Below are 16,945 nucleotides of genomic sequence, written 5' to 3' on the forward strand. Positions count from 1 at the left end.
GTAGCCCCCAGTGTAGCGATTACAGCCCCTCCCTCGCCCGCCCCCCCCCAGAGCCCGGTGCCACCAGGAACGGAGCCAAGGAACGGAGAGAGATATTTATTAGAAACTGGACAAAAAAGAAAGCCACTCTTAGGCGGTTACAACATTTTTAAAGCCTCATCAAGGCCAGAGCATTGCCATGTCGGGGGGGGGGGGGGGAGGGCAAGAGGGTCCCAAGGGAGGCGAGGAGGGGCTCATGGGGGTCAGGTGGGTCCCATGGGGGGGCAAGGAGAGTCCTATGGGGGGGAAGGAGGGGCTCATGAAGGGGCAGGAGGGGCTCGGGGGGGGAAGGATGGTCCTTGGGGGGCGAGGAGGGGCACATGGGGGGTGAAGAGGGGCACATGGGGGGGCAGAAGAGTCCAATGGGGGGCAAAGAGGGTCCTATGGAGGGCAAGGAGGGTCTCATGGGGGTCAGGTGGGCCCCATGGGGGGGCAGGAGGGGCTCATGGGGGGCAGGAGGGGTTAATGGGGGGCAAGGAGGCTCCTGTGGGGGGAAGGAGGGTCTCATGGGGGGGCAGGAGGGACTCATGGGGGGGCAAAGAGGGGCACATGGGGGGCAGAAGGGTCATATGGGGGGGGAAGGAGGGTCCTGTGGGGGGAAGGAGGGGCTCATGGGGGGTGAGGAGGGGCACATGGGGGGCAGGAGGGGCACATGGGGGGGGAAGGAGGGGCACATGGGGGGGCAGAAGAGTCTTATGGGGGGCAGGAAGGGTTCATGGGGGGCAAGGAAGGTCCCATGGGGGGAACAGGAGAGTCAGAATTGGGGGGGGGCAGGGGAGGGGGTCTTGCCTCCCTTGGTGGCACTGGGAGGAGATGGGATGGGGGGTTGGGGGGTTTTGGGGGGGCAATTATTGGTAGTAGAGCTCCAGGTTCATGCCATCGTGGATCTCATCTGAGGGTCGGAGGTTAAGGAGGAAGAGGAGCTGGAATCTGACCTTCATCCTAAAACTGCCCCTGGTGCAGCTGGGGGCCACGGCCCCTCATCCCAGCACCAGTGAGATTATGGGGTATTTGGGGGGGGTTATGGGGTATTTGGGGGGGGTTGGGGGCTATGGGATACATGGACGGGATATGGGGGCATTTATGGGGGGGTTATGGAGTGTTTGGGGGGGGGCTATGGGGTACATGGGGATGATTTGAGGGGAGGGTCTGGGGTATTTGGGGGGGCTTATGGGGTATTTGGGAGGGGTTGGGGGGCTATGGGGTACATGGACGGGATATGGGGGCATTTATGGGGGGGTTATGGAGTGTTTGGGGGGGGTTATGGGGTATTTGGGGGGCTTATGGAGTATTTGGGAGGGGTTGGGGGGCTATGGGGTACATGGACAGGATCTGGGGGTATTTATGAGGAGGTTATGGGGTATTTGGGGGGGGGTTACACAGGGGTGTCTGAGGATGTTTGAGGGGGGGTTATGGGGTACTTGGGGGGGTTATGGGGTATGGGATTGTCCTTCCAGGCTTTTCTGAAGATGTGGGGCCAATGTCGACCCCCACCCCACATTTAAAGGGCAAGGATACAGTCCCCAAGCGTGACGTGATCCTTGAAGATGGTGTACCTGGGGGGGGGAAGGGAAGGGGGTCAGAAAATCATCAAAAACCCCAAAACTGAGAGGGACCCCCGAGAACCCAAACGTTTCATTGGGGGGGAGGGGACACAGGAAGGTCAAAATCTACAGCACCCAAAAGTATGCGGTCCCTTTAAGACCGTTTCTGTAGGCTTATGTTATTAATGTTGAGCTGCCAGGACCTGCCTAGCACAACTGTTCCCTTATTGAGCTGTAAGGACCCTCCCAACCACAACCGCTCCATGGTTGATCTGCCAGGACCCTCCCAACCATTCACCTGCTCCCTGATTCACCTGGAACGAACTTCCTATCCCAACTTTTAACCTGCAAGGACCTTCCCCCCCCAACCATTCATGTATAAGGACCTTCCCACCCCACTCATTCACCTGCAAGGACCTTCCAACCCCAACCATTCACCAGATTGACCTGGAAAGACCTTCCCAGCCCAACCATTCACCTGTAAGGACCTTCCCACCCCAACTCTTCACCTACAAGGACCCTCCCAACCCAACCACTCACCTACAAGGACCCTCCCAACCCAACCACTGCCACATTTGACCATGCTTGGTCCCATGATTGACCTGTAAGGAGCTTCCCACTCCAACCACTCACCTGCAAGGACCTTCCCAACCCAACCATTCACCTGCAAAGACCTTCCCACCCCAACCATTCACCTGCCAGGACCCTCCCAACCCAACCACTCACCTGATTGACATGTAAGGACCTTCCCACCCCAATCACTCACCTGCAAGGACCCTCCCAACCTAACCATTGACCTGCAAGGACCCTCCCAACCTAACCACTGACCTGCAAGGACCCTCCCAACCTAACCACTGACCTGCAAGGACCCTCCCAACCCAACCAGTCCCACGTTTGACCTGCCAGGACCCAAAACCCACCATTTCTTCAAGACGATTTTATCCCATCGGGTCCCGGTTTGCGCCGCAATCAATTTCTTCAGGTCACGGATGGAATCCTCCGTACTGATGGTCCCAGTAAAGGAAAACACCGACTGGGAACCCCCCCCCGCCCCCCCCTCCCCAAAATTCCCCTCCCCCCCTCCCAGTTTGCTCCCAGTTTGGGATACTTGCATTTCACCCGCACTTTTTTGCCCAAACGATCGTTGCAAACGACTTCGATCATCGTTACTGGGGGGGGGAATAAAAAGGGGGGGTGACTGGGGGAGGGGGTGGGGGGGTACTGGGAATGGGGATTGGGGGGGTTACTGGGGGGGTGTTATTTAGTGGGGGGGGATTGGGAATGGGGATTGGGGGGGATTATTTAGAGGGGGGGGACTTGGAATGGGGATTGGGAGGGGGGATTATTTAGAGGGGGGGACTGGGAATGGGGATTGGGGGGGGGGGCTACTGGGGGGGTATTATTTAGAGGGGGGGGACTGGGAATGGGGATTGGGAGGGGGGATTATTTAGAGGGGGGGGACTTGGAATGGGGATTGGGGGGGTTACTGGGGGGGTGTTATTTAGTGGGGGGGGATTGGGAATGGGGATTGGGAGTGGGGATTATTTAGAGGGGGGGGACTTGGAATGGGGGGGTGATTTAGAGGGGGAGACTGGGAATGGGGATTGGGGGGGGTTAATTAAAGGGGGGGACTGGGAATGGGGGGGGTTATTTAAGGGAGGGTACTGGGAATGGGGATTGGGGGGTTAGTGGGGGGGATGGGGACTGGGGGGGTTACTGAGTGGGGTTTCTGGGAACGGGGACTGGGGGGTTGTGGGGAGAAATGGGGGGGGTCACAGGATTAATGGGAATGGATACTGGGTTACTGGGGGGGTTACTGGGAATGGGGACTGGGGGGGGGATTACTGGGGGGGTATTATTTAGAGGGGGGGTACTGGGAATGGGGATTGGGAATGGGGAGGTTACTGGGAGGAGTTGGGGGGGTTACTGGGAATGGGGGCTGGGGGGGTTGTGGGGAGTAATGGGATTACTGGGAATGGATACTGGGCTACTGGGGGGGTTGCGGGGGGGTTACTGGGAATGGGGGGGGGTTATGGGATTAATGGGATTGGGTACTGGGGGGGGACTGGGGGCTTATGGGGGGGTTATGGGGGGAGGTGGGTTGGGGGAGTAACGGGGGGGGGTTATGGGGGTGTGGGGTTATTAAGGATGGGTACTGGGGGGGGGGACTGGGGGGGTTGTGGGGAGAAATGGGGGGGGAGGCGAGTTGGGGGGAGTAATGGTGGGGTAATGGGATTAATGGGGTGGTACTGGGTTACTGGGGGGGTTATGGGGGAAGATGGGTTGGGGGGAGTAATGGGGGGGGTTATGGGGTTACTGGGGGGAGCGACTGGAGGTGGGGGGGTTTTGGGGGGGTAGAAGTTACACGGAAAGGCCCCGCGCGCCCCCCCTTCCCCCCCCAGCGCCCACCGATGCCGCCGCTCCGTCACTCCGCCGCCACACCGGAACCGGAAGTACCCGCGAGCCGGATGCGGAAGTCGGTTCGGCTCCTCCCCGCTTTGCGGACGCCGGAAGTGGGAGGGAGCAAAGATGGCGGAGGCGACGGCGCTGCCGGAATTGGTGATGCTGCGGATCCTGGAGCTGTTGCCGCTGAGGGATCGGCTGCGGGCGGCCAGGTGGGGCCGGGCCGGCACCGGGAGCCTTCCTCGGGGCCGTGCGGAGCTCCTGCCGGGTCTTCCCTCATTCTCGGCCTCCTCCCTCCGCTTCTTCCTGCGTCCGGGCCTCACCCCCCGCCTCCGGCCCCCCTCACCCCCCCCTTCACCCCTCACCTCCCCTCACCTCCCCTCTTCACAACCCCCCCACCTTCCGGCCCCCCCCTCATCCCCCAGCCTCGGTCCCGTTCTCACCCCTCTCCGCTTCCCCGGTGCTCGGAGCGTCATCGCCCCCTGCCCCGCCATATCCGCCATGCTGCCCCTCTGATCCCTTCCCCGGCTCCCAGCCGCCTTTCCTCCGCTTCTCCCAGCGTTTGGGCCTCCTTTCTCCTTGTCCTTCTCCCGGGCCCACCCACCTTTTCTCTGGTCCCCCCTCCCCTCCTCCGGTTCCCCCCTGTTCCTCCTTCCCTGGCTCTCTCCAGCTGCCCCCGACCACCTCCCCTTTCTGGATCCCCCCCGGTTCCTAACTGTTCCCCTCTCACTCCCCCAGGCCTCAGGCTGCCTTCCTCCAGCTCCCATTCACCTCCTTCTCCGGGCTCACCCCCACTTCCCAGCTGCTTCCTAACCTCCCTCAGGTTCTCCTCCAGCTCCCCCATCCAGTTCCCAGCTGTTTCCTTTTCCCCCTCCAGCCCCCCCCCTCCCAGTCCCTTCCCTGTTCTCAGCTGCTTCCTTGTCCTCCCTCCCCATCCTATCTGTTTCCTTTTCCCCCCTTGCTCTCTCCCAATTCCCATTCACTTCCTTCCCTTTCTGTTCCCCTCCCCTTTTTTCTCTCTGCCCCCCACTGACCCCTCATTGTTCCCCCTCAGCGTCTGCCGTCGTTGGAAGCGGATTGCAGAGAACCGGGCGCTGTGGACGGAGGTGGATCTGACCCCACACAAGGTTGGATTCTCCCCACAACAGGCTGGAGAGCTGCCTCCATCCCTCTTTTCTATTTCTTATGAATGTTCTCATCTCCTTTGTTCTCCTTCCTTCCCCTTTCCTTCCACCTTCCTCTGCCTTTCCTTTTTCCTTTGCCTCTCCCCTCCCTTTCACTTTCCTTTTCTCCCTCCCTTCTGTTTCCTTTTCCTTTCCCCCTCCCCTCCCTTTCCTTTTTCCTCTCCCCCTCCCCTCCCTTTCCCTTTTCCTCTCCCCCTCCCCTCCCTTTCCCTTTTCCTCTCCCCCTCCCCCCCTTTCCCTTTTCCTTTTCCTTCCCTCTCCCCTCCCTTTTCCTTCTACTTTCCCTTCCCCCTCCCTTTTCCTTTTCCTGTTTCCTCCCCATCCTTTTCCCTCTCCTCTTCCTCCTTCCATTTCCTTTCTCTTTTCCTTTTTCTCCTCTTCCCTCCCTTCCTTCTCTCTCTCACCCCTCACCTCCCTTCCCTCTCTCCCCCCCCCATTTCCTTCTTCCCCCCAGCTCAGCTGCAGGACACTCTGGCACGCACTTCGGCACTGCCTGCGCCACAACCTCCACACTCTGCGTCTCCGTGGCACTCTGCGTACCGCCAGCAGACACCGCCTGCTGTCCCCAGCTCTGCTCTCCGCCCTGACCACGCGCTGTCCTCACCTCCAACACCTCTCCCTGACCGAAGCCGACCTCCATACGCTGCCTTACGACAGCCTCCCCCCATCCCTCATCGTTCTGGAGCTGCGTTGCTGTGAAATCCCCTCGCTGTGGTTCTCCGGATCCGCCGCCCCGCGCCTGCAGCGCCTCGAGCTCCACAACGTCCCCGCTTTCTCCGACCGCCACCTCCTGAACGTCTCCTCCCATGGCCACCTGAGGATGCTGAGCCTTTTGGGGACGTACCGCGTGACGGATACGGGGATGGAGAGGGCAGCTCCACACCTGGAGGAGTTGGAACGCCTGGAGCTGCGGCACTGCGTCCTGACGGACTCAGCCCTTCACTTCATCGCCCGCCACATGAAACAACTCCGTGTCCTGGAGATCACCTCCGTTCCCCACCTGACAGATTTGGGGTTGGCTTCCTTAGCGACCTTGGAGCGCCTGGAGACGCTGCACCTCGATCTGTACAACAAATTCTCCCTCCATGCTGTCGCCGCGTTGTGCCGAGCTCTGCCCCGGCTGCGGAGCCTCACGTTGGATGGGGTTCACTCTGAGGATGAAACCGTGGGTGAAATTCGGGCGGGTGTGCCGTGCTGCAGCTTCACACCTCCTCCCTGACCCCCAGACTTAAATCCAGGTGAGAGCTGCAGCTCGAGGGCTTCACTTCATCCCTTCCCAAGGTGCTACTGTATGGGGGAAGGCTTTTTCCACTTCTTTTTGGAAGAGATTTGGAGGACTGCAGCAGTCATGAGCTGCACCATGGGGTTGGTTGCAAACTGGGCTTTCTCTTCTACCACGAATCAGGAAAGATGGTGAGCACTGAATTTTGGCTCCTGAGCGAGCAGAGGGAGGGTGGGCAGAACTGATGGTGTCTTTGGGACCAAAATGAAACCTTTCTCTGCTCCTCTTCCTCCAGCTGAGCTCCAGAGCTCCAGTTAATGCCTGACTGGGATTGCATCACTGAACAACCGCCGCAGCGCTGCCTGGAAGAGTTGGGGCGATCTGCCCTGCGTGTTGTTGTTGTCACAGTCCAGCTGTTGCATCACCTTTTCCTTTCCTTCACCTTTTGGTGTCAGTAGGGGTTTTTTTTGGTCCGAATCGTTCAGTCCCCAATGCAGGTGTTGCTCCTCAGAGCGGCTGCGTTGCGTTGTCACGGTGTTGTTATCGCAGCTGTAGCGTTGTGACGTCGTCTGGAGGACCCAAACCTATTAGATATTGTATGCATTCAATAAAAAATAGCTCTGTTTAACACCTGCAGAACTTTGATTGAGCTCAGCCAAACAAAACCCGGCGTGCTTGGATATGAACACCACCACCAGGAGCCAGAAAACCCCACAGGGAAACCTATGGATTTGTGTTTTCCCCCCTCTGCCCCACATATAGCTGTGGGTTGTGCAACGAGACACAAAAATTCAGACAGACCTGGAGGGCAGCGACCCCTGTGATGAAATCCCATCGCCCCACAGCACCTCGGCCTCGTTCTGCTCCTCTGTTCTTATGCACAAACAGTCTGAGCGTGGCTCTGGGGCAAATAAACAGTGGGAAATGCCCCAGTTCTGCTTGGAAAGGTTCCCAAGGCTGCCAGCTTCATAACTGCTCTGTGCTTACACACAGAAATTGAAGATGGAGTAATTAAGTGTAATTAAGCTCGGTCCCGGTACTCTCTGGGCTCGGAGGATGGAGGTAAAGCGACGAAAGGGAAAATTAAATGAGCCCAAATTGGGCTTCCAGCCTCGAGTGGGGAATGGAGATACGGGGTGAAACTGGGAATAATGAAGCAGAGGAGTCGTCGGAAGTCATTCATGGAATTGAGTGATGCATTTCTATTCATCCATTGATTCTGTGATCATTTTGTTCCCTTGATGCCAAATCTGCCCCATTTTTCGATGCAGAATTCCTAAATGTAGAGCAGCAAAACGCAGTAGATTGCAAAATGGGCTTCCAACTTCAAGTGGGGAATGGAGATAGGGGATGACCATTGGAAGAATGGAAGGGAGAGGTCCTCCAGAGTCACCCGTGGATTCATGTGATTCGTTTGTATTCATTCCTCCATCGATTCTATGATCATTTTGTTCCCTTGATGCCAATCTTCCCCATTTTCTGATGCAGAATTAAGTATGGAACGACACGACACGGTACAGATTGCAGAATGGGCTTCAACCTCGAGTGGGGTGAATGTGGGGACAACGGAGTGGAAGGGTCCTACAAAGTCATCCGTGGATTCGTTTGTGCTCATTCATTGATCCATCCATCCCATCAACACCCAGGTATCGCCCCACTTCATCCTCACTTATCCAGTGAAGCATCTGAGCTGATTCTGGGGAGGTTCTTCTGCACCTCAGTAGCTTTTAGGGGGCAGTTTTGAGGTCTTCTTCTCATTTCCAGTCCCCATTTACTCCAACGTGTAACAGCTTTGATTTATTCCTTCCCCCTCCCAACCCAACCTGGAGTTGTGCTCATATCATGAAATCAAAGCCCGACAACAGCCTGAAAATCACACAGAAAAAAAACACCTGAAACCTAAAAACAGAGAAAACGGTCCCAAGAAGGGACCTGGAGAATCCTAAAGTCATTGGTGGATGCTTTGTTATCAGACAACTCCTCCTATCCCCCAAAACCAGCCCCCATTTCCCAGAGCGGTGCCTCCATCCCCTTCTTTTGCAGAGAAGAGCGTTGGAAATTCAGCCATTAGTCCATGAAAATAAAAGAAGAAAATGAAGAAAAAGAAGAGGAAGGCATTGGACTGAAAATGGGAATCCACAAAACTCCACCCCCCACCTCCCAGAGGAACAGAAACGACCAGCGATTCAAAGTGCTCTTTTTAGGACTGGGAGCCAAAAGGGGACGGCCCCAAAAATCCGCATCGCGGCGACCTTCGGACTCAGCCCTGGTTGTTGTGTCGTGTTGAGGTTCTGATCTCTGAAGTTCTGCTCCCTGTGCTCCCAAAGCCACCCCAACTCCGCTGCGATGGATGAGGAGCAGCTCAGCGACAACGTGCGGCTCTATAAAGGTACGCGGAGCGCCGCCGGGGGACGCAGCACGAAGGAGAGAGGCAGGAAAGCTTGGAAGTCTCATCCTGACCCTAAAACCCTCATCCTGACCCTAAAACCCTCATCCTGGCCCTAAAACCCTCATCCTGGCCCTTAAAAGTCTCATTCGGACCCGAAAATTCACATCCTGGCCCCAAAATTTTCATCCTAACCCTGAAAGTCTCGTCCTGACCCCATAATTCTCGTCCTGGCCCCAAAAGTCTCATTCTGACCCTAAAATCTTCATCCCGGCCATAAAATTCTCATCCTGGCCCCAAAATTCTCATCCTGGCCCCAACAGTTTCATTCTAACCCTGAAAGTCTCATCCTGATCCTAAAATCCTCATCCTGACCCTAAAATCCTCATCTTTACCTAAAATTCTCATCTTAACCCTGGAAGTCTAATTCTGACCCCATAATTCTCATCCTGGCCCCAAAATTCTCTTTCTAGCCCTGAAAGTCTCATCCTGGCCCCACAAGTCTCATTCTGAGCCTAAAATCCTCATCCTGGCCATAAAATTCTCATCCTGGCCCCAACAGTCTCATTCTAACCCTGAAAGTCTCATTCTAACCCTAAAATTCTCATCTTGACCCTGAAAGTCTCATCCTGACCCCATAATTCTCGTCCTGGCCCCAGAAGTCTCATTCTGACCCTAAAATCCTCATCCTGGCAATAAAATTCTCATCCTGGCCCCGAAATGCTCATTCTAACCCTAAAAGTCTCATTCTCACCCTACAATTCTCATCCTGACCCTAAAATCTTCATTTTTACCTAAAATTCTCATCCTAACCCTGAAAGTCTCATCCTGACCCCATAATTCTCATCCTGGCCTCAAAAGTCTCATTCTATCCCTGAAATTACCATACTGACCCCAAAATTCTCATTCTGACCCCATAAGTCTCATTCTGGTCCTAAAATTCTCTTTCTAATCCTGAAATTCTCATCCTGGCCCTAAAATCTTATTCTGACCCCAAAATTCTCATTCTAATCCTAAAATTCTCATCCTGACTCCAAAAGTCACATCCTGACCCCCTAATTCTCATCATGATCCTAAAATTCTCATTCTGACCCTACAATTCTCATCCTGACCCTAAAATCCTCATTTTTACCTAAAATTCTCATCCTAACCCCAAAAGTCTCATCCTGGCCCTAAAATTCTCATCCTAACCCTAAAACCCTGAAAAAACCCCAAACCCCCTAAAAATGCTAATTCTGACCCTAAAATAGTAATCCTAGCCTCAAAATGCTCATCCTGACCCTAAAATGTGAACCCTGACCCAAAAATGCTTATCCTGACCCCAGAATTCAGACCCCAAAATGCTCATCCTGACCCTGAAATGTGAACCCCAACCCCAAAAACTCTCATCCTGACCCCCAAATTAAACCCAAAAACGCTCACCGACCCCAAAATTCACACCCCAAAATACTCATCTTGACCCAAAAATGCTCATCCTGACCCTAAAATGTGAACCCTGACCCCAAAACCTCTCATCCTGACCCCAAAATTACACCTAAAAACGCTCATCCTGAACCCAAAATTTGAACCCAAAAATGTTCATCCTGAACCAAAAACACTCATCCTGACCCCAAAATTCAGACCCCAAAATGCTCATCCTGACCCCAAAATCCTCATTCTGACCCTAAAACCTGAACCCTGACCCCAAAACCTCTCATCCTGACCCCAAAATTAAACCCCAAAATGCTCACCCTGACCCTAAAAACCCCCCGCCCTTAAACCCAACCCCTCCAATTTCTTTGGGGGCAGCGCCGTCACAGCCGCATCCCTCTCCATCCCATAAACGGAGCGGGACCCCTTCCCCCCTCCGTCTCAATTAACGACCCTGGGCTAATTAACGATGACTAATTAATGATGGTTTCCTTCTCACCCCGAAGCTGGCGGCTCCGCCGGGCGCAGGCTGCGCTCCTTTCTGGCCGTTTACGTCCTCATGGCGCTCAGCTTCCTCCTCCTCACCGCGCTCAGCTCCGTCTCGTTAGCCAGAAGTAATTCGTTAACGAGGGGACGGGGTGGGAGTGGGGGGGGGGGATGGGGGGCACGAAGTGTGGGGCTGAGGGTGGAGACCCCAATAAAGTGTGGGGCAGAGGATGGAGACCCCAGTGGGGATTATTGTAGGGTAACGTTTGGGGTAGAGGGTGGAGACCCCAATAAAGTGTGGGGCAGAGGATGGAGACCCCAGTGGGGATGATTGTAGGGTAATGTGTGGGGCAGGGGATGGAGATCCCAATAAAATGTGGGGCAGGGGATGGAGACCCCAGTGGGGATTATTGGATGGAGACCCCAATGGGGATGATTGTAGGGTAAAGTGTGGGGCAGAGGGTGGAGAGCCCAATGGGGATCTCTATCGGGCAAAGTGTGGGGCAGAGAGCAGAGATCCCAATAAAGTGTGGGGCAAAAAATGGAGACCCCAATGGGGATCTCTATAGGGCAAAGTGTGGGGCAGAGGGCAGAGACCCCAATAAAGTGTGGGGCTGAGGGTGAAGATCCCAGTGGAGATCCCTATAGGGCAAGGTGTGGGGTAGAGGTTGGAGACCCCAATAAAATGTGGGGCTGAGTGTGGAGATCCCAATAAAGTGTGGGGCTGAGGGTGGAGACCCCAATAAAGTGTAGGGCAGGGGATTGAGACCCCAATGGAGATCTCTATAGGGCAAAGTGTGGGGCAGAGGATGGAGACCCCAATAAAGTGTGGGGCAGGGGATGGAGACCCCAATAAAGTGTGGGGCAGGGGATGGAGATCCCAATGGAGATCTCTATAGGGCAAAGTGTGGGGCAGAGGATGGAGACCCCAATGAAGTGTGGGGCAAAGGACAGATTCCCCACCAACGATCTTTATGAGGCAAAGTGTGGGGCAGAGGATGAGTCCCGGACCCCCCCCCCCTCCACCCCTCCCCCAAACGAAGCCCCCCACCCTCAGCCCCATTTCCCCCCCCCCAGTTGCTGCTCTCTCCTCCAAGCTCAGCGCAGTGCAGAAGGAGCAGAAGCACAATTTCTCCAGCAGGGATTCCCTCCGTGAGTGCAGACCCCAAACCTTCCCCCCCCCACAATCCCCCCCCTTAGCCCCCCCCCCCATCATTCCCCTGGCATCGATTCCCCCCCCCCATCATTTCTCCCCCCCATCCTTACCCTCCCCTATCCTTATTTACAACCCCATCATTTCCCCCCCATCACTGCATCCCCAATCACTTCCCCCCCCAATCACTTCCCCCCCCCACCCTTTTCTCCCCCCCCATCCTTTTCTCCCCCCCATCATCCCCCCCCATCCTTCCCCCCCCTCCAATCACTTCCCCCCCATCCTTTTCCCCCTCCATACTTTTCTCCCCCCCATCCTTTTCTCCCCCCTTTCCTCTCCCATCCTTTTCTCCCCCCCATCATCCCCCCCATCCTTTCCCCCCCTCCAATCACTTCCCCCCCCATCCTTTTCCCCCCTCCATCCTTTCCCCCCCCCATCCTTTCCTCCCCCCATTCTTTTCCCCCCGATCCTTTCCCCCCTTCAATAACTTCCCCCCCCCATCACTTCCACCCCCCATCCTTTTCTTCCCCCATCACTTCCACCCCTCCATCACTTCCCCCCATCTTCCCCCCCACCCTTTCCCCCCCCTCCCATCACTTTCCCCCCCATCACTTCCACCCCCCCATCCTTTTCTCCCCCCCACCCTTTCCCCCCCATCCTTTTCTCCCCCCATCACTTCCCCCCACCCTTGCCCCCCTCCAATCACTTCCCCCCTTCCCCCCCATCCTTTTCCTCCCCCCCCCACCCTTTTCCCCCCCCATCCTTTCCCCCCCTCCCATCACTTTCCCCCCCATCACCTCCACCCCCCATCCTTTTCTCGCCCCATCCTTTTCTCCCCCCATCACTTCCCCCCCCTCCCATCACTTTCTCCCCCCATCACTTCCCCCCTTTCCCCCCCTCCCATCACTTTCCCCCCCCATCACCTCCACCCCCCATCCTTTTCTCGCCCCCCCTTGCTCCCCCCGCAGTGTTTCCCTGCGGCTCGCTGGCCCGGCAGTGGGAATACTTTGAAGGGAGCTGCTATTACTTCTCGCTCAGCAGAATGAGTTGGCACAAAGCGAAGGCGGAGTGCGAGGAGATGCACTCCCACCTCATCATCATCGACAGCTACGCCAAGCAGGTACGAAAAAAGTCCCAAAAAAACCCCCAAAACACCCCATAATACCACACATCCGACCTCACAGGGGTCCGGGCTGTAGAAAAGCATTGAGATCCCATAGAGACCCCATAGAGAGCCATTGGGATCCATGGAGACCCCATAGAAAAGCATTGGGATCCATGGAGACCCCATAGAGAAGCATTGGGATCCATAGAGACCCCATAGAAAAGCATTAGGATCCATGGAGACCCCATAGAAAAGCATTAGGATCCATGGAGACCCCATAGAAAAGCACTGGATTCGATAGAGACCCCATAGAGAACCATTGGGATCCACGGAGACCCCATAGAGAAGCATTGGGATCCATAGAGAACCCATAGAGAAGCATTGGGATCCATGGAGACCCCATAGAAAAGCACTGGATTCGATAGAGACCCCATAGAGAACCATTGGGATCCACGGAGACCCCATAGAAAAGCATTGGGACCCCATAGAGATCCCATAGAGAAGCATTGGGATCCATAGAGGCCGCACAGAGACTCATTGGGATCCATGGAGAACCCATAGAAAAGCACTGGGGCCCATAGTAAAGCATTGGGACCCACAGAGATCCCATAGAGAGCCATTGGGATCCATGGAGACCCATAGCAAAGCACTGGGACACCATAGAGACCCCACAGAGAGCCATTGGGATCCATGGAGACTCCATAGAAAACCGCTGGGACCCACAGAGAATTGCCCCCCTGCCCACCTCCTTGCCCCCTCCCCATCTTTGTGCCCCTCTGCCCACCTCAGCACCCACCTTGTTGCCCCCTGCCCACCTCAGTGCCCATCTTTGTGCCCCCCTGCCCACCTCAGCGCCCACCTTGTTGCCCCCTGCCCAACTCAGTGCCCATCTTTGTGCCCCCCTGCCCACCTCAGTGCCCACCTTGTTGCCCCCTGCCCACCTCAGTGCCCATCTTTGTGCCCCCCTGCCCATCTCAGTGCCCACCTTGTTGCCCCCCTGCCCATCTCAGTGCCCCCTCCCCATCTTTGTGCCCCCCTGCCCATCTCAGTGCCCGTCTTTGTGCCCCTCTGCCCACCTCAGTGCCCCCTCCCCATCTTTGTGCCCCTCTGCCCATCTCAGTGCCCTCTCCCCAACTTTGTGCCCCTCTGCCCACCTCAGTGCCCATCTTTGTGCCCCCCTGCCCACCTTGTTGCCCCTCTCCCCTCCCCCCCTCCCCCTCCCACAGAACTTCGTGATGTTCCGGACGAGGAACGAACGCTTCTGGATCGGTTTAACGGATGAGAACGAGGAGGGGGAATGGCAGTGGGTGGACGGCACGGATTCCCGCAGCTCCTTCACGTGAGCGCCGGGGGGCTGGGCTGGGGGAACGGCGGCAGGGCCGTGGTTAGGATGGGAAACCATGGAAGGCCATATTATGGGGCCATATAGAGATATGTGAGGCCATATAGAGCCGTACGAGGCCATACTGAGCTATACAGAGCCATATGAGGCCATATAGAGCCATACGAGGCCATATTGAGCTATATTGGACCATATGAGTCCATACAAGGCCATATAAAGATATATGAGACCATACAGAGATACGTGAGACCATATAGAGATACATGAGGCCATATAGAGCCATATGAGGCCATATTGAGCTATATTGGACCATGTAGAGCCATATGAGGACATACTGAGCTATATAGAGCCATATGAGCCCATATAAGGCCATATTAATCTATATAGGGCCATATTGATCCATACAGAGATATATGAGACCATAAAGAGATACATGAGGCCGTATAGAGCCATATGGCCATACGGGGCCATACAAAACCCCATTTCTCCACCCAAATCAGTGTATAGGGCCATATGGGGCCATACAAAACCCCATTTCTCCGCCCAAATCAGTCTATAGGGCCATATGGGGCCATACGAAACCCTATTTCTCTGCCCAAATCAGTTCATGGGGCCCTATGGGACCATACAAAACCCCATTTCCCCATTTCTCCACCCAAATCAGTCTATAGGGCCATATGGGGCTATACAAAACCCGTTTCCCCATTTCTCTACCCAAATCAGTTTATAGGGCCATATGGGGCTGTCCAAAACCCCATTTCCTCCCTCAGATTCTGGAAGGAGGGCGAACCCAACAACAGGGGCTTTAATGAGGACTGCGCCCACGTCTGGACCTCGGGGCAGTGGAACGACGTCTATTGCACCTTCGAGTGCTACTACGTGTGTGAGAAACCCCTCCCCAAGTGAGGAGCCCCAAAAAGTTCCTTTTTTGCCTTAATTTATACTCTGGGCCCGTCGGCTGCGGCTTCCCAGGAGGGGTCCGGGATGGGCGGGCGCGGAGCTGAGCTGCTCGGAGGGGAGAGGGTGAATAAAGGAGGGCTGTTGTTCCAGAGCTGTGGTTGTATGGTTCTTTTCCCCTTCCTTTTCCCCTTCCTTTTCCCTTCCTTTTCCTCTTCCTTTTCCTCTTCCTTTTCCCTTTATTTCCTTCCTTTTCTCCTCTTCCTTTTCTCCTCTTCCTTCTTCCTTTCCTTCTCCCCTCTTCATTCTCTGTTCTTCCTTTTCTCTTCTTCCTTTCTTCCTTCTCTCCCCTTCCTTCTCTCCCCTTCCTTCTCTCCTCTCCCTTCTTCCCTTCCTTTTCCCTTCTTCCTTCTTCCCTTCTTCCTTTTCTCCTCTCTCTTCTCCCCTTCCTTTTCTCCCCTTCCTTTTCTCCTCTTCCTTTTCTCCTCTTCCTTCTTCCTTCTCCCCTCTTCATTCTCTGTTCTTCCTTTTCTCCTCTTCCTTTTCTCCTATTCCTTCTTCCTTCCTTCTCCCCTCTTCATTCTCTGTTCTTCCTTTTCTCTTCTTCCTTCTTCCTTTCTTCCTTTTCTCCCCTTCCTTCTCTCCCCTTCCTTCTCTCCTCTCCCTTCTTCCCTTCCTTTTCCTTTCTTCCTTCTTCCCTTCTTCCTTTTCTCCTCTCTCTTCTCCCCTTCCTTTTCACCTCTTCCTTCTTCATTTTTTCCTCTTCCTTCTTCCTTTCTTCCTTTTCTCCTCTTCCTTTTCTCCTCTTCCTTTTCTCCTCTTCCTTTTCTCCTCTTCCTTTTCTCCTCTTCCTTTTCTCCTCTTCCTTTTCTCCTCTTCCTTTTCTCCTCTTCCTTTTCTCCCCTTCCCCTTCCCTTTCCCCTTCCCTTTCCCTTTCTCCTTCCCTTTCCCTTTCCCTTTCTTTTCCCCCTTCTTTTCCCCTTCCTTTTTCCTCTTTTTTTTCCTTGCTTTTCTCCTCCTCTCCTCTCCTCTCCTCTCCTCTCCTCTCCTCTCCTCTCCTCTCCTCTCCTCTCCTCTCCTCTCCTCTCCTCTCCTCTCCTCTCCTCTCCTCTCCTCTCCTCTCCTCTCCTCTCCTCTCCTCTCCTCTCCTCTCCTCTCCTCTCCTCTCCTCTCCTCTCCTCTCCTCTCCTTCCTTCCATCTCCCCATCCTTTACTTTCTTCCCTTCCTTCCTTTCTTTTCTTTTTCCCTTCTTTTTCCCTTCCTTTTTTTCCTTGTTTTTCCTTCCTTTTTCCCCTTTCCTTTTCCCCTTTCCTTTTCCCCCTTTCCTTTTCCCCCTTTCCTTTTCCCCCTTCCTTTTCCCTCCCTTTTCCCTTCTTTTTTCCCCATTTTTCCTTTTCCCCTTCATTTTCCCCTCTTTCTCTTTTTTCCTTTTTCCCCCCTATTTCCCATTTTTCCCTTTCCTCCCCACACCTTTTCTCCCTTTTTCCCCTTCCCCTCTTTTTCCCCTTTCCTCCCCCCCCAATTCGCATTCCACACCACCGCCCCGCACCCCATCACCCCCCCCCCCTCACCCCGCACCGCAACCCCTATCGGCGACCCCCGTTTATCGCGACAGAACGTTAAGACAGCGCTCAGAGCCAGCAGCCTTCGAAACGCACATCGGCGACTATCGCGACAGGAGGGGGGGGGCGAAAGGGGGGGGGGGGGTTGTTGGCTACGCTCTGCCGGCTCAGGCGCGCTCCCGGGGGGGCGGCGACGCGCACGGGCGGGGGC

General features: G+C 55.3%; 3 protein-coding genes across 3 annotated transcripts; 2 read left to right on the forward strand and 1 right to left on the reverse strand.

The window, feature by feature from the left end:
* Nucleotides 1–81: 81 nt before the first annotated feature.
* Nucleotides 82–4,088, reverse strand: UBL5 (ubiquitin like 5). Its single transcript, XM_090128671.1, has 5 exons — nucleotides 3,993–4,088; nucleotides 2,692–2,752; nucleotides 2,504–2,587; nucleotides 1,558–1,595; nucleotides 82–931 (listed from the first exon to the last, which is right to left on the reverse strand). Exons 2-5 carry the CDS (start codon nucleotides 2,745–2,747, stop codon nucleotides 888–890), a joined length of 222 nt encoding a protein of 73 aa, XP_089984797.1. The 5' UTR covers nucleotides 2,748–2,752; nucleotides 3,993–4,088; the 3' UTR covers nucleotides 82–887.
* Nucleotides 4,089–4,095: 7 nt separating this feature from the next.
* FBXL12 (F-box and leucine rich repeat protein 12) lies at nucleotides 4,096–7,018 on the forward strand. Its single transcript, XM_090128669.1, has 4 exons — nucleotides 4,096–4,198; nucleotides 5,041–5,113; nucleotides 5,625–6,583; nucleotides 6,688–7,018. The coding sequence occupies exons 1-3, from the start codon at nucleotides 4,113–4,115 to the stop codon at nucleotides 6,387–6,389; spliced, it is 924 nt and encodes a 307-aa protein (XP_089984795.1). The 5' UTR covers nucleotides 4,096–4,112; the 3' UTR covers nucleotides 6,390–6,583; nucleotides 6,688–7,018.
* A 103-nt stretch (nucleotides 7,019–7,121) lies between these two features.
* On the forward strand, nucleotides 7,122–15,325 carry LOC116239082 (hepatic lectin). The gene is made up of 6 exons (XM_090128670.1): nucleotides 7,122–8,781; nucleotides 10,695–10,802; nucleotides 11,752–11,826; nucleotides 12,796–12,947; nucleotides 14,159–14,271; nucleotides 15,045–15,325. Exons 1-6 carry the CDS (start codon nucleotides 8,739–8,741, stop codon nucleotides 15,178–15,180), a joined length of 627 nt encoding a protein of 208 aa, XP_089984796.1. The 5' UTR covers nucleotides 7,122–8,738; the 3' UTR covers nucleotides 15,181–15,325.
* The last annotated feature ends 1,620 nt before the right edge of the window (nucleotides 15,326–16,945 follow it).

Source organism: Phasianus colchicus, chromosome 34 (assembly GCF_987193195.1).
Source record: "Phasianus colchicus chromosome 34, bPhaCol1.hap1.1, whole genome shotgun sequence".
NCBI classification, from domain to species: domain Eukaryota; kingdom Metazoa; phylum Chordata; class Aves; order Galliformes; family Phasianidae; genus Phasianus; species Phasianus colchicus.

Excerpts from the sequence above, each read along its gene's own strand:
- UBL5 (XM_090128671.1), bottom strand. The coding sequence starts at position 2,747 with ATGATCGAAGTCGTTTGCAACGATCGTTTGGGCAAAAAAGTGCGGGTG. Across the intron at positions 2,588-2,691 it reads AAAGTGCGGGTGAAATGCAA|TACGGAGGATTCCATCCGTG; the intron begins GTATCCCAAACT and ends TGGGACCATCAG. Across the intron at positions 1,596-2,503 it reads AAAATCGTCTTGAAGAAATG|GTACACCATCTTCAAGGATC; the intron begins GTGGGTTTTGGG and ends TCCCCCCCCCAG.
- FBXL12 (XM_090128669.1), top strand. The coding sequence starts at position 4,113 with ATGGCGGAGGCGACGGCGCTGCCGGAATTGGTGATGCTGCGGATCCTG. Across the intron at positions 4,199-5,040 it reads GATCGGCTGCGGGCGGCCAG|CGTCTGCCGTCGTTGGAAGC; the intron begins GTGGGGCCGGGC and ends GTTCCCCCTCAG. Across the intron at positions 5,114-5,624 it reads TGGATCTGACCCCACACAAG|CTCAGCTGCAGGACACTCTG; the intron begins GTTGGATTCTCC and ends TCTTCCCCCCAG.
- LOC116239082 (XM_090128670.1), top strand. The coding sequence starts at position 8,739 with ATGGATGAGGAGCAGCTCAGCGACAACGTGCGGCTCTATAAAG. Across the intron at positions 11,827-12,795 it reads CTCCAGCAGGGATTCCCTCC|TGTTTCCCTGCGGCTCGCTG; the intron begins GTGAGTGCAGAC and ends CTCCCCCCGCAG. Across the intron at positions 12,948-14,158 it reads TCGACAGCTACGCCAAGCAG|AACTTCGTGATGTTCCGGAC; the intron begins GTACGAAAAAAG and ends CCCCTCCCACAG.